Source organism: Clupea harengus, chromosome 6 (genome assembly GCF_900700415.2).
Source record: "Clupea harengus chromosome 6, Ch_v2.0.2, whole genome shotgun sequence".
Lineage (NCBI taxonomy): Eukaryota > Metazoa > Chordata > Actinopteri > Clupeiformes > Clupeidae > Clupea > Clupea harengus.
The window spans coordinates 3,258,350-3,273,349 of NC_045157.1; the positions used below are offsets into that span (position 1 = coordinate 3,258,350).

A 15,000-nucleotide genomic window follows, 5' to 3' on the forward strand; every position below is an offset into this window, starting at 1 on the left:
ATCCTACAAGACAGAAACCCCTACCTTCACTTAAATAACTACATCATCTCTTATTAACATATACTGTATACTCTAATAACATATATACTGTAATAACATAGCTTCATACATCCATATGAATACTCCACTGCCATGCCAGCCGACAGAATGAGATCATACCCAGGCTATGCATGTGTCCATCTGCATGGTCAAGCACGTGTCCCATTGGTATGTCAGCTTTTTGCTTTTGCTGAAGGAGTTGAATGTGTTTATGGCCTGGTCTGGCTAGGTGGCCTTATGATGGGCGATGGGCTTTGTCTGCCTTGATGCCAAGTTAAAGTTTCGTTTTTAAAAGGAAGGGTTTTTTTGAGGATTTTGAGAGGACGGACATCACTTGCACTGACAATAGGGTGAAAGGGATGGACACAGAGAGAAGACCAAAATGAAAGAAAGAAAGAGAAAGAGAGAGACAAAGCGAGAGAGGGAGAGAGGGGGGAGACACAGAGAGAAAGAGAGGAGGGATAGAAAGAGAGAGAGAGAGTAAGAGAGAGAGACAGAGAGAGAGGGAGAGAGACAGAGAAAGAGAGAGGGGGAGAGAGAAAGAGAGAGAGAGAGTCCGTGACAGGCACTGGAGATTGGACCAACAATCCCGTCTTTCTTTAATCTCAATGCTGTGCTCCTGGGTGGCAGCCTTGGGGACATGTGCATTTTAGATCCAGCTTGATTTGGCCCCACAGCCTTGGGCCTCGGGACAACAAGAGTGCTTCTGTGGAATCTGATTGGTCCTCGGCACACAAGAGTGCTTCTGTGGAATCTGATTGGGCCTCGGGACACAAGAGTGCTTCTGTGGAATCTGATTGGTCCTCGGGACAACAAGAGTGCTTCTGTGGAATCTGATTGGGCCTCGGGACACAAGAGTGCTTCTGTGGAATCTGATTGGTCCTCGGGACACAGGAGTGCTTCTGTGGAATCTGATTGGGCCTCGGGACACAAGAGTGCTTCTGTGGAATCTGATTGGTCCTCGGGACACAAGAGTGCTTCTGTGGAATCTGATTGGGCCTCGGGACACAAGAGTGCTTCTGTGGAATCTGATTGGGCCTCGGGACACAAGAGTGCTTCTGTGGAATCTGATTGGTCCTCGGGACACAAGAGTGCTTCTGTGGAATCTGATTGCAAGATTAGGCCACACAGTGTCATGGCCTGGTAAGGTGTTTGTAGCCTGTGGCTGGAGACTAAGACAAACACACACACACATTTCTGGGCGGGCATGCATGTGCATGTGAGTGGGTGTGTGTGCATGTCTGTGAGTGTGTGTGTGTGTGTGTGTGTGTTTCTCTGTGTGTGTGTGCCTGTCTGTGAGTGTCTGTGAGTGTGTGTGTGTGTGTCTGTGTGTGTGTGTGTGTGTGTGTGTGTGTGTGTGTGTGTGTGTGAGTGAGTGTATGTTTCTGTGTATGTCCATTTGCGTGTGCATGTCTGCGAGTGTGTGTGTGTGTGTGCATGTCTGTGAGTGTCTGTGAGTGTATGTGTATGTTCATGTACATGTGAGTGTGTGAGAGTGTGTGTGTGTGAGTGAGTGTATGTGTATGTTCATGTACATGTGAGTGTGTGAGAGTGTGTGTGTGTGAGTGAGTGTGTGTTTCTGTGTATGTCCATTTGCGTGTGCATGTCTATGAGTGTGTATTGGTCGTGCGTCCAGTGGAGTCCTCTCTCACCTGGATGCCGTACAGGAACTGTTCCGACTCATTGTCTCCGTCAGATTCCTCATCAGTCCAGTACTGGCCTTTGAGTTCCTGCACAAATAAACACATATATGCTCTTAGATGGAGGTTCTTATCCGGCACAAATAAACACATATGTGCTCTTAGATGGAGGTTCTCATCCTGCACAAATAAACACATATATGCTCTTAGACGGACATTCCTATCCTGCACAAATAAACACATATATATGCTCTGAGATGGACATCCTGCACAAATAAACACATATATGCTCTGAGATGGACATCCTGCACAAATAAAAACATATATGCTCTTAGATGGACATTCCTATCCTGCACAAATAAACACATATATATGCTCTGAGATGGACATCCTGCACAAATAAACACATATATGCTCTGAGATGGACATCCTGCACAAATAAACACATATATGCTCTTAGATGGAGGTTCTTATCCTGCACAAATAAACACATATATGCTCTGAGTTGGACATCCTGCACAAATAAACACATATATGCTCTTAGATGGAGGTTCTTATCCTGCACAAATAAACACATATATGCTCTGAGATGGAGGTTCTTATCCTGCACAAATAAACACATATATGCTCTGAGATGGACATTCCTATCCTGCACAAATAAACACACATATGCTCTTATATGGACATCCTGCAAAAATAAACATATATATGCTTTTAGATGGAGGTTATTATCCTGCACAAATAAACACATATATGCTTTGAGATGGACATTCCTATCCTGCACAAATAAACACATATATGCTCTTAGATGGACATTCCTATCCTGCACAAATAAACACATATATGCACTTAGATGGACATTCCTATCCTGCACAAATAAACACATATATGCCCTTAGATGGACATTCCTATCCTGCACAGAGCATTCCAGAGCATCTGCATTTTGTTTGCAATAATCTCAATGCTTGTCATAATATTATAATAGTTATTCAACATACATTAAAATATATATGTCATTCTAAAATAGAAAGGGACAAAACTAGGGATGCACCGATACCACTTTTTTACAAACCGATACGAGTAGGAGTATTTTTATTTGTGTACTTGCCGATACCGAGTACCGATACCGATACTTCTTAGATTTGGTCTCCATGAAAGTGCAATTAATTTGGAGGCAGATTTTATTTTATCCTCTGCAGATTATGTCAAGCCTATAGTACAAAATTAACAGAAGGCTATCCCAAGCCAAAAATAAACAGAGCTTTCTGGTTTTAACACACAAAAAAGCCTTCAAACAGACAATATCATCACGAGACAAAATGCAAATATAACCAGATAAAGGCAATTCAATGTGCTGCATAGTTAACAACACAGTCTGCTTAACAAAAAGTGAACAGAACTATTACTAGATTAGCACAAGAGCACATTTCAGTTACAAAAGGATCAGAATAATCTCCTGCTCAAGTACACAAACAATCACATGTGGCACAGTCTTTCTCTCTACCTCTCTCTCTGTGTGTGCGTGCGCGTTTTTTTCTTTTGCAAGACGTCAGTTAAGATTGGTTGCTTCGGTCTTGTGCCACTAGCATCAGTGAACTCTGTGTACTAAGCACTATGGTGTGTCTTCAGATGTTTAATGAAATTGCTTGTGTTAAACAAAGTACTTTCCTTTCCGCCCCTCCACACCGTAGCAGTGCAGATCTTACACTGTGCCTTACTCCTGTCGTCGTCATTTATCTTAAAATGAGCCCAAATCGCCGTTAAGGCAGCTCAACGGAATTGCTAATCGCTAACGAGATGCTAGCAGCTAAATTTAGCGAAACCTGTATACTGAAATACGTTGACACTATGACACAGTCAAACATCAAGCAAATGCAACACAAGACGGCAAATAAGCTACTTACTAGTCTGGCAGAGAGTGGTAGGACAGGTAGGACAATAAATCACATTTTGTGTCAGCATAGCCCGGCCAGTTTGATGCAGTGAAATACTGATGAGTGGTATCGGTGCTTGGTATCGGCCATTCAAAACGAGTACGAGTATTTTAACGAAGTATCGGCATCCCTAGACAAAACTGATTAACTGATCAACAAGCATGTCTTACAGAACTAGAATTGAGACATTAGAAGAGACATTATGCATATTCTAATGAAAGTGTTGCAGTGAAGTCTATTAACGGCTGACTACTCTCTATAACTCTAATGCTCCCACAGTTTTAACTCTATACTCTCTATTACTTTAATGCTCCCACAGTATTAACTCTATACTCTAAATAACTTTAATGCTCCCACAGTATTAACTCTATACTCTAAATAACTTTAATCCCCCCACAGTATTACCTCTATACTCTAAATAACACTAATGCTCCCACAGTATTACCTCTATAACTGTAATGCTTCCACAGTATTAACTCTATACTCTAAATAACACTAATGCTCCCACAGTATTACCTCTATAACTCTAATGCTCCCACAGTATTAACTCTATACTCTCTATAACTTTAATGCTCCCACAGTACTCTGTGTCTCCATAATGTCCCATTTCTTTTGTTTCCTCTGTTTGACTGTATATATGTGTCTTTCTCTCTCACTCCCTCTCTCTCTCTCTTCTTCTCTCTCTCTCTTCCTCTCTCTCTCACTATCACTCTCACTCAGTCACTCAGTCCCTCTCTTCCTCTCTCTTCCTCTCTCTTCCTCTCTCTCTCTCTCTCTCTCACTATCACTCTCACTCAGTCACTCAGTCACTCAGTCACTCTTTTCCTCTCTCTCGCTCTCACTTTCTCTCTCAGCCTAACTCTCACTTTCTCTCTCATTCTCTCTCCCCCTCTCTCTTCTCAGGAGAACACTTCCATCATGCCGACAGACACACAACACTCCCCCTCCAGGCAGGGACTCTGAGTTCAGGCTGAAAATGCTGAGAGCTATTTATGTCCTGTTGTATTTCATGCCCAATGTCACGCATATTAAGGCAAAACAGCTGAAAAACTGACAGTACAGTGTGTGTTTTCGTGTGTGTGTGTTTCTTACCAAACTCTATTTATACTCTACCTAAGCACATGAAACACTCAGTCATGCGCTGTGATCCTCTGAGTAATGGACCCGTAAGAATAGACTCTTTTTTTTCTGTGGTGCATCCTTTTGTTGCCGGGCCTCTTACCATTGAATCTGCCATTCACTGTGGTTGATCAGACAGGCTCAGGCCTTTCGCATCCATTCCAGCTAAAAGCTCCAGTGAGATGGAGCAACGTCCAGAGGTTTTAGTTGCCAGTGGGGTCCTCTTCTGCTTCAGTCAGGTCCTTCAGGGTCTTACACTCAGGTTGTGGTGTCCTGTTCCGTGCCTGAGGGGAAAAAGAAGATTCTTTGGATATCCTTCTGTGGTTCTGTGGCAAAATAAAGATTCTGTGCCATCTCTTTTGCAACATACCAACCCTCACCCCCACCCCCACACGCACACACACACACACATACACACTTTAATTATCTGCACTCCACCTTGCCATGTATCCTAGCAACAGCCGTCTCTGCCTTATGTCATGATTTCATTAATCACTGTGGCGGGTGTGTGGGAGTAAGGCTGTTTCTCTCTCTTTCTTTCTTTCTTTCTCTTTCTTTCTTTCTTTCTTTCTCTCTTCCTCTCTCTCTCTCTCTCTCCCTCCCTCCCTCCGTCTACTGTAGGGACATTTACACATTCCCTGAAAATCAGTTACTTATATAACAGTGAAAAAGTAAGATTTGGTTAAGCTTCTGAGGCTAGTAATGTAGATCTTATTTAAAAGATGTTTGTGTCACATATTCAAAACTTCACTGCTGATTAGAACATAGATTATATAAGAATGTACAAACAAATGACATAACAAGTCTTCACAGCACTTTCTATTCGATTAGTATTCATCTGTGACAAATGTCTACATTATCAATCATTCACAGAACTTTCTATTCGATTAGTTTACATCTGTGACAAATGTCTACATTATCAATTATTCAACTACAACGTGGTTTAGGTCAGATATATACTGTATAATCCCAAATCTACTGAGGTTGATGGAGTTTTGTGGCTTGAAAATGAAGGATCTCTCTCTACTACTGGGTATGGTCTGCTCGGTCAGCCATCTGTGTGCTTTAACTCCAGGGGACATCATCAAACCATATGGCTTCCTGCATTAGTCCAAGTGTTACCCAACCCAAATAGCATGAGAAGACCTCCACACACCTGAGCTCAGAGAACTACTAACTCATGCTGGAGAGAGGAGGTGGAAAAAAACAACTGAACAACACTTTCAGAAATCTGACAAAATGTAAACATTCATATTGTCAGACATGAACTTGAATTCTGCCTGATGCTGATGCTTATGCTATCATCTGTGTCTTTATATTAAAGAATGACATACTATTATTGTTGTTATTCTTAAGTAGGAATATCAATAAGCCTGTATGCATTTAATAATAATAATAATAATAATAATATTTCAATTTTTTATAGCGCTTTTCTATATACCCAAAGTCGCTTTGACATTTTAGGACAAGCATGACAAGACAACACTAAAATATAACAAAAAGGGTCGGACAAACAGACAAACAGAACATTATATGAAAAAGAAAAGTAGCAACTAGTCTATTAGTGGAGGGGAGGGAGCAGGGGATGGTCAGGTAAAGGCGAGGTTGAACAGGATGGTCAGGTGAAGGCGAGATTGAACAGGTGGGTTTTGAGGGAGTGTTTAAATAGTTCTATGTTGGGAGCCAGGCGGATGGGGAGAGGGAGGTCGTTCCAGAGGGAGGGTGCAGCGGCAGAAAAGGCCCTGTCGCCCCAGGTCCGACGCTTAGTCCTGATGTCATTTAATGTCATTTATCAACATATACTGTTGAGCAATGTTGTACAAAAAGCCAGGAAAGTACTTCAAATGCAGCATCAGATCAATTAAGTGTTTATTGTTAACTGTATTCTGTCAAATAATCTAAACAACATTTGATGTAACACACACACACACACACACACACACACACCAAACCTCTAACAACAGAAACTCTTCTTGGGAGCCATAATTCAGACACATCTTTCCTGTCAGATATAAGTCAATAAAAATCCAGTTGCTTTTTACCCCCCTCTCTCGTCCTCCTTCTCTCTCTCGTTCTCTCCTCCTCCTTCTCTCTTTCTTTCTCTCCTCCACACTCAGGTCTTTTTAGCCATTTTGTTTCAGCCCTCAGTCCCCTCTGCCTAAATTTCCCTCGAAATGAAGTCCCCATCCTAGCCCTACAACCATCGCTGCCACGGCACCATTCGACCTCCCTCCCACCCCCCCAGCATCCGTGTCTAATATTTTATAATTCCACATCAAAGGCCACATGAATATCAACAGCTGTTTGATTTCTATTTCACTAAATAAAAAAAAAAAACGTAAAAGACATCGCCGTATTTAAGAAACACCTGTCATCCTGCCATCATCATCGCTTACCTCATACCAGTATATTACCCCCCCTCCCTCCATTTTTCCTCTCCTCCCTCCCCTTGTCCCTCTCTTCTACACCCCCCCTCCCCCCCCCCCAAACGGCCTTGCTTGTCCTCAGCATCTCTCTTGTTGCCTCACACACGGACATGTACGTCGTTAATACTGTCCTCTCGTACACAAAACACACGATAGAAACACAAACAGTCCCTCCACCACTTCCCCTACCATCCTTCCATTCGTTCGTTCCCCATCCTTTCGCTCTTACCTCCTCAGGAGATGGTTGGGATGGAGGGGGGTGGGGGTGGGGGCTGATGCTGATGGTGCTCCCGCTCCGCTTCCGTATCTGTATCTGCTCCGGCAATCCGCTACAACAAAACACACATCCCCCTCTAAAATAACACCTCGGAGACGCTCAACCGCAAAGTCACCATGTTACCGCTTGGTTGAATTCACTGTTTTTATCCACTGTTAGCTTTCCTCTCTCTCTCTCTCCCTCTTCCCGACAGGGCTGTATGTTTATCTATTGCAGATCTGTGCTGCCACTACTGCCGTCTTATTTTTTGCCTGACAACACAGCGTAGCCTGCGCATGCTCACTCGGTGCCAGGCAGGGAGTCATGTGACCTGCAGCTGACTGGGGTGTCTCTGCTGCTGCTGCTGCTGCTGCTGCTGCTGCTGGGGGGGGGGGGTGCAGGGGAAATAGAGATGGAGGAAAATGGCAGTGTGCTCTCAGTATGTGTGTCTGTGTGTGTGAACCTTATGTCTCTTGTGTGAAAGAAGATTTTAAAAACTGCAAAAATGTGAAAAAAATTCTAAAAATATGAAATATTTGTAGGCTTATGTAGGCTGTTTGTGTGTGTGTGAGAGAGAGAGAGAGAGTACATATGTGTGCACGTGTATGACTAATTTGATTGTGCTTTTCCAGGACTATCATCTGGTACAGCCACCCCTCCATTTGGTCACATTCCAAACTTTTGGTCCCTTGTGAAACGGCATTGGCTAAATGATGCTTAGATACAAACCAGTGCCTGTCCTTAATCCCAGTTCACCTGCTTAACTGAGCAAACTCGGGTAAGTAGTGACCCTTGGGCAGAGAGAGAGGGAGAGAGGAAGAGAGAGAGAGAAAGAGAGAGGGAGAGAGAGAGAGGGAGGAAGAGAGAGAGGGAGGGAAACAGAGAGAGGGGGAGAGAGAGAGGAAGAGAGAGGGAGAGAGACAGAGAGAGGGGGAGAGAGAGAGCGAGAGGAAGAGAGAGGCAGAGATAGGGATTAGCTACTGGAAAGACAAAGTGTTCAGCGTTCTGTTGAGTGACTCACCTGCAGGGGACAGGGACGATGACAACGCTAAAACCACTTCTGTCTTCTCCGCTTCCTTCTAGGGAAACATTTGGACATTCACAATCTGCCATTACATTTTTGTGTGTGTTTTCCCTTTAAAGTCGTTATGCATGCCCAGAAATGCTGTCCGTGCAGACACATTTACATTTACATTTAGCAGACGCTTTTGTCCAAAGCGACGTACAAGGGAGAGAACAGTCAAGCTAAGAGCAATAAAAAACATGGTGTAACAATAAATACTACTTTACATAAGAATTCGAAAAACGACCTAGAAAGGAAAAAGAAGTGCAGGAATGTAACTGCTGAAGTGCAAGTTAAGCGCTACCACACACACCACACACACCACCATTTCCACTGAATGGTTTAATGTTACAAGCAGCCACATCCCTCTGCCGGCTATTCTTCAGTTAGGCATGAGTGAATGGTTTTACAGGTCAGAGTTACATAAATGTGCTTCTGGAAATGCAAGGGGACAAGCAAAAACTTCCATCGCAGGAAATGTTGTTTTTCCATTGCTTAACACCTATCCTCATAAGCTGTATAAAAAAAATGAGCTTTGCTTAGGTAAACAGTTATTTTCATTGACACAGACTAGGGTTGTGGCGCTAAGAACACACACACACAGTATGAAAGATATGCACGGGCTTCAAAACACAGAAAGAGCTGAATAAAACATGACTGTGCACTTCTTGCAAGAACACTCACAGCTTCCTTCTCCCTCTTTCTCTCCCTGCTCAGCCCAGTCCTCTCAGTGCAACTGTGGGATTTGCTGTGGGATCTCCAGCGAGGCACCGGCACACACACACACACACACACACACACACACACAACCACACACACACAACCACACAACCACACACACACACACACACACACACACACACAACCACAACCACACACACAACCACACACACACACACACAACCACACACACACTAATGCTCTTTGGCAGTCAGGGACTGATTGGACTGATTGGATTGTGGGCTTGCCCTCACCTGGGGGAGCGCGCGTAGGACTGATCAGGGAGGAAGGGAGACGCGCAGCAAGTAGAAGAAGAAGAGGAGGCCATCCAAAGGAAGCCGTGAACTGGCACGGCTGTGAGAGGCCTTGAAAAAGAGATAGAAAGATATCAAGAGAAAGAGAGAGAGAGAGAGAAAGTGAGAGAGAGAGAGAGAGAGAGAGAGAGAAAGAGAGAGAGGAGTGTTGGTATGGGCAGCGGCAGCAGCAGCAGAGGAGGGAAAGTGGTGGAATGCAGGTAAGTCTAGCAGTAGGGGGCAGTAGGGGGCGGTATGGGGCAGTAGGGGGCAGTAGAGGGCAAGAGGGTGGGTGCTGGAGGTGGGTGGGAGGCAGGAGGAGAGGGGGTGGGGGGGTGGTTAAGTCGGAGCTCGTTGGAGGACACCCTGGTGGGACCTGAATACTGAGATTAGGAGCATGTGGTGCCTGTGGAGCCTGTGGATGAGCTCCTGTGTGCGGCTCACAGGATGTCTGCTGGTGTGGGGGTACGGTGGATGAGCTCCTGTGTGTGGCTCACAGGGTGTCTGCTGGTGTGGGGGTACGGTGGATGAGCTCCTGTGTGTGGCTCACAGGGTGTCTGCTGGTGTGGGGGTACGGTGGATGAGCTCCTGTGTGCTGCTCACAGGATGTCTGCTGGTGTGGGGGTACGGTGTTGAGAGGTGCCCGGGGAAACTGCACACCACTGCATACAGACTGGGAGACATGCTAACATGTGGCATCTAAACAACATCAGAACAGTCTGAGCAGCTACTGTTGCTATGCATGTGTAGTGTTGCTAATGACAACCTGAGTGGCTGATCTGACTAGAGCTGATTAGTAGAATTATGATGCACTTCTCATATGGGGATAAGAGACATTGGAGGACAATTACTGTGACAGTGATTTGTATAACACAATATATACAGCTTTTGTACAGAGTTGCACATAATTGGTTTAGTTTGGGTTGTCGTGCGTGAACAGATATCGCTGTCGGCTGTATGTGGGACAACAAGTCAGCAAGAAACTGACCTCCTCCACAACGCCTATGTCTTTTCAATGGCCCTCTATGACTGTCGTTCACACAGGAGACTTACCAGAGGAGTTCTATTCAATTCAATTGTATTGCCAGTTTGTATCCTTAAAGGAATGTTGAATAGAATGTCAGAGTGTATGGATGAGAGAGTTCAGAATAGGTCAGTTCCCAGGGAGAACACATTTGGACACAAAAATGGATCCAACATGTGTCAAAATGTTGACACAAAATGTGCCATGCTTTCCTTTTTGAAAACAAAAAGCATCTACTAACTAAATGAATATGACTCTATCAGGAGCATGGTTGTGTTCACTCATCACCACATGGGGGAGCCAGAGCTTGTATTTTGAAACCAGCTCCTGTGAAGAACTATTACATTTTTTAAAAAAACACTGACATGGGAATATCGATGAGCAAATAAACTGGGCTTTACGGATGTCTGTCATTACAAACAAATCCCAACAGAGGTTGGAGTGAGCCTCCGGGTCCACATGCGGCAAGCAAGGCTGTTTTTGCCAGGAGGTGTTATGCCTTACGTTTGTGTACATATCAAATTACCATTCATAAAAGCAGCTGAGGCGTAGAGAGGGCCAGGCAGTGAGTTTCACATCCGAGTTCCTGGTGTGGCAAGACCGTCTCTCTGAGAACATGGTGGCTAGGCACACACATTATACCTGACTCACTTACCCTGAGGTGAAGTTTAATAGTGTAGTATGGTGTTGCTCAATTTAAGTATGTGCTAAGAGTGCTTTTTTGGCAGAGCGGTTGCTTTATACAGCAGGATTGACGTGTTTCACCACAAATACTTAGGGTTGACTCAATGTGTCATAGTTTGGAGAAGCCCAGGAACTGGCAGTGGTTTATAGTTTCATTGTAGGCTACATAGCCTTCTCAGGAGCCTGCATGGGCAACTCACTGTAGGCCTGTAAAACTGTTCGTTGTTGCACACAATTGTTTTTTGAGAGATTTCTTAGCCTATTAAAGCCCAAGGACAAGGGTTATACTTGTGACGTTTCATTCCCTTGCCTACCAACACAACACATTGGTTCAGACCTACCTTAACCCTAGGCTGTCATGGGATAGGAAAAATCCGTGTCATCGCTGAGATTATAAGGCACCTTTAATAGCGCACGTCTCCCTCCTGGTGTACGTGCGTGCGGCGCCGAATGTGCATGTCATTAAGAGGATTTTGACGCGCCCCTCATGTCTCCCACTGTCCGAGTGGTCTCAATCACAATTTGAGTGACATTCAAAAGCTGTATGTTTTCAGTTTTACTGAACGTAGTCGCCTGTCAGCCACCTTGCGCGAGAGCCTACAAAAAGAACATTAGTCCATATGTTCATTCTAATTCAAATAGGCCTATCTATCGTTACAGTGAGTTTACTGTTGTCCCGCTGCATGTGAATGATCAGGACACAGCCTACTGTGTATCATTACAGGATATATAGTTGAGTTTCATTCTTACTGACTACTGCATCCTTACTAGTCACATGCCATAGCCATGCTGCTGGAAATACGAACGTGAATTGTGATTGGCTACTACTAGAGCCGAATATGTGTCGCTGTCTTCCTGATAACCTTCCACCCTCACATCATCAAACGCGAAAAAAATATTTTTCTATTAGTCAGAAACGTGAAGGCATATGGCTTTTCTGTCATTTAAAAAAACAATGAACTATGAATGAATATGAATATTGAATGAGCAGTCTTACAAATATTACATCGTCTTGCTTTTCTGGAAAGACCTACTTGCTCCTCTGCGCATGAACACGATGCGCTCACTTAAGAAGTAGTACCAGCAAGTTAAGTATATCACCTTGAGCCACATTGCTGGAAGTCCTAGCGCATCAGTGCTACCAGTCAGTTTTTCAGAGGTGAGTACTAGAAAACTTCTTCTCATGAATTGTTGTCTTTTGTAAACGAACCTGCTTGGCTGTTAAAGACCACAGCTAATCGGAGTATCGTCACTTTGAATGGTATTATTCAGCGTTAGCGTTACAGTTCACAGTTTAAACTAAATGGGTGTGTAACGTACCATATACGTGAACAGAATTACTTCTGAGCCAGCTAACGTTACTGTTGGGCTAACCAGTAACGTCACGCAGGTGATCTCTGCGTTTGTCAGCTCTCTGCTTTTGTAGCGGAGAAATGGTAGGCTACATACAGGAAGCCGGCTGGCGTCCTTTCCCTGCAGTAACTGCCAGACTAGTTACATTGTGTTTGTGTTACAGAACACGGTGCTAGCATAGCTGTGCCAGATTCTCTTCATTCATAATCAAGTGCATTTGGGTTGCGATTATAATGTTGAATTTAGAGGAGTATTCCTAGATTTCGCCTCAAAGGTGTGGTTGCTTGCTTTACGCTGGATTCCATTGGCCAGTCTCTGCTCTTCTGGTCTCTGCTTAGGAAAATGTGACGCAGAGAGGAGAACGTGACCTGTGGCGCATCCGATGCATCACACTGCACTCCGTTTGAGGAGCGACGTCCGTAGCCATCTGCGTTTACACTTTCATCTATAGACTAGGATGTAGCAAGCAAGTTTCAACGTAAAGACGACACAATAAATGCAACCCTGGTCTCGAATGTCTAAATCGAGGGTAGCCTACATTTTGTTTCCATAATCATGTGGCGTTGACCAAATGTAGCAATTTAATTATTTAGCTAGTCTTTGCTGGCTGATTCGTTTTTATATAGGTCTTGTGTGAGTCATTTCACTGCAGAGGTGCGTTTTTACGTGACGGGTTCCATGCCCTCGTGCGTATAAATTATCCTCCCCAGATCTTGCATTCTCCCCAAGTGGATCACGTCCTCTCTCATTGCGTCGAATTTGTGATGTATTTATTGTGTATTTGTCTAGTTAGAGATGTGCTTATACAATGGCGAGTTTTGAGTCTGAAACAAGGAACCGGTAGGGGATGTTGCTGTGATGTTATGTAAGCCAGGCGAACGTTGCTGTTGGCTCGCATCTGCTCGAGACGAGGTCATTCGGTTTCCGTGAAGAATTAACGGAAGGGTGCGGACTAGACTGCCCCCTGCCTCCTCTTCCAAAATGAACCAAAGGCCTAGACGAGTTCGTCCAGGTACGCTCTCGAATTTCAACTAGGTTGCGCGGACACAAATCACATCCCTTGTTTTTCCAAGCTATGACCGGCGCTTGTGAGTAGGCCGCAACAAGGCTACGTGCTTATTAAAGTCATGTCCTACCCATTCACCAACACCTCGCCAAGTCGAGTGCTGCATGTGATGGCTGTTGGTTTCTGGGTGAGCGTCACTTCCGGTGCAGCATGGTTTCATGTGGTGATTTCACGGGGATGCTTAGCAGAATGTCATTGAAACCCTACTGCGCACTAATACAGGAAGTGTGTAAAAAAAAAATTCCACAACTGACTCACAGGGCATTTGTTACTCACTACTACGGAAATGTGTGCTCAAAACTCAGTGTGTCTTCACTGAATGTTATCCAATGCCCACTGACCCAGAGAACTATAATGCCATCGTCACTGGCATCTGATGTGTATTTGGAAGGCCTGTCTCACTCCTTTATATAATAATTGTGTGTGTGTGTGTGTGTGTGTGTGTGTGTGTGTGTGTGTGTGTGTGTGTGTGTGTGTGTGTGTGTGTGTGTGTGTGTGTGTGTGTGTGTGTGTGTGTGTGTGTGTGTGTGTGTTTTTTTTTTCATGTCCAGTCATTTGTAATGTTTTTTTGTGACCTGACTCAACGTGTGTGTGTATCTGTTTGCTGGTCTGTGTGAAGCGAATCCTTTCCTTGCTTTCAGCATAGCTAGATCGATCCAGAGAGTGGTATGGGACTGCAGTATGCGTGTCTAGTGCTGTGAGGGTGACTCAGCTAGATTCAGTGATGCTGTGTGTGATAGCAGGTCTGCAGGTGCAGGTCACAACTCAGCACTTTTAATGCCCTGGCACTCCTCATGTATACTGCCCCCCCCCCCCTGCCAGTGGTGTGTATTTATGTGCTCACTGTCTGCTGTGCTGTGGGCTATTATTAGTGAGAATACTAGTAACATGAGCTACAGGCGACTGGCCAGCTGGTAGGTTCTGGTGGTCTGCAGCCACATTAGGGGGACAGGAACGGACCCTCGCCCCGCTCCCGTGTGACTCATGCTGCGTCAGAGCCTCTGGTGGCGTGGGGTGCCTGCGGGTGGTGGTGGTGTTTGGGGTGTGTGGAGGAGGGAGCTTGGCGCACGCTGCAGAGGTTTATCCGATACGAAGGGAAGAGGATTTGCCGCTGAGCCGTGGTGCCTGCACAGGACACCAGCTGTGGGTCAGATGCTGGGAGGAGTCTCCGCACGGTCATTTGCGAGCGCCAACGCTCGCTGCGCATTCGGCCGGGCGGGAGCGGAGACAGAGGGCACCCTGGGATTCCTCTGGAGGACTGTGACGGCCTCCAGGGGCCTGACGGTGCCCTGGAAGCACAGAAGGCTCTACAGGTACAGTAGAGCCATGGATTGGCTGGAAGGGGGGCAGATGAAACGCAACAGGAAGAGGGGAAAACCTGAA

The 15,000-nt window shown here is 45.1% G+C and overlaps 2 protein-coding genes across 4 annotated transcripts in view; one reads left to right on the forward strand and one right to left on the reverse strand.

The window, feature by feature from the left end:
- parp6a (poly (ADP-ribose) polymerase family, member 6a) overlaps positions 1-7,736 on the reverse strand; it is a 22,509-nt gene extending 14,773 nt beyond the window's left edge. Inside the window, exons 1-3 of the mRNA XM_031569784.2 lie at positions 7,388-7,736; positions 4,836-5,016; positions 1,692-1,769 (exon numbers count right to left, since the gene is read on the reverse strand). Coding sequence (XP_031425644.1) covers positions 1,692-1,769; positions 4,836-4,850 — 93 coding nt within the window. The 5' untranslated portion in view covers positions 4,851-5,016; positions 7,388-7,736. The remainder of the gene's footprint in view (positions 1-1,691; positions 1,770-4,835; positions 5,017-7,387) is intronic.
- Positions 7,737-9,644: 1,908 nt separating this feature from the next.
- pkma (pyruvate kinase M1/2a) overlaps positions 9,645-15,000 on the forward strand; it is a 22,670-nt gene continuing 17,314 nt past the window's right edge. The window contains exon 1 of one of the 3 annotated variants that reach the window (XM_031568766.2): positions 9,645-9,711. In XM_031568766.2, the coding sequence (XP_031424626.1) occupies positions 9,665-9,711 (47 nt within the window). In that variant the 5' untranslated portion in view covers positions 9,645-9,664. Of the gene's footprint in view, positions 9,712-12,212; positions 12,358-14,678; positions 14,931-15,000 lie in introns of those variants that run through there. The other 2 variants (XM_031568769.2, XM_031568764.2) reach the window with 2 other exon arrangements.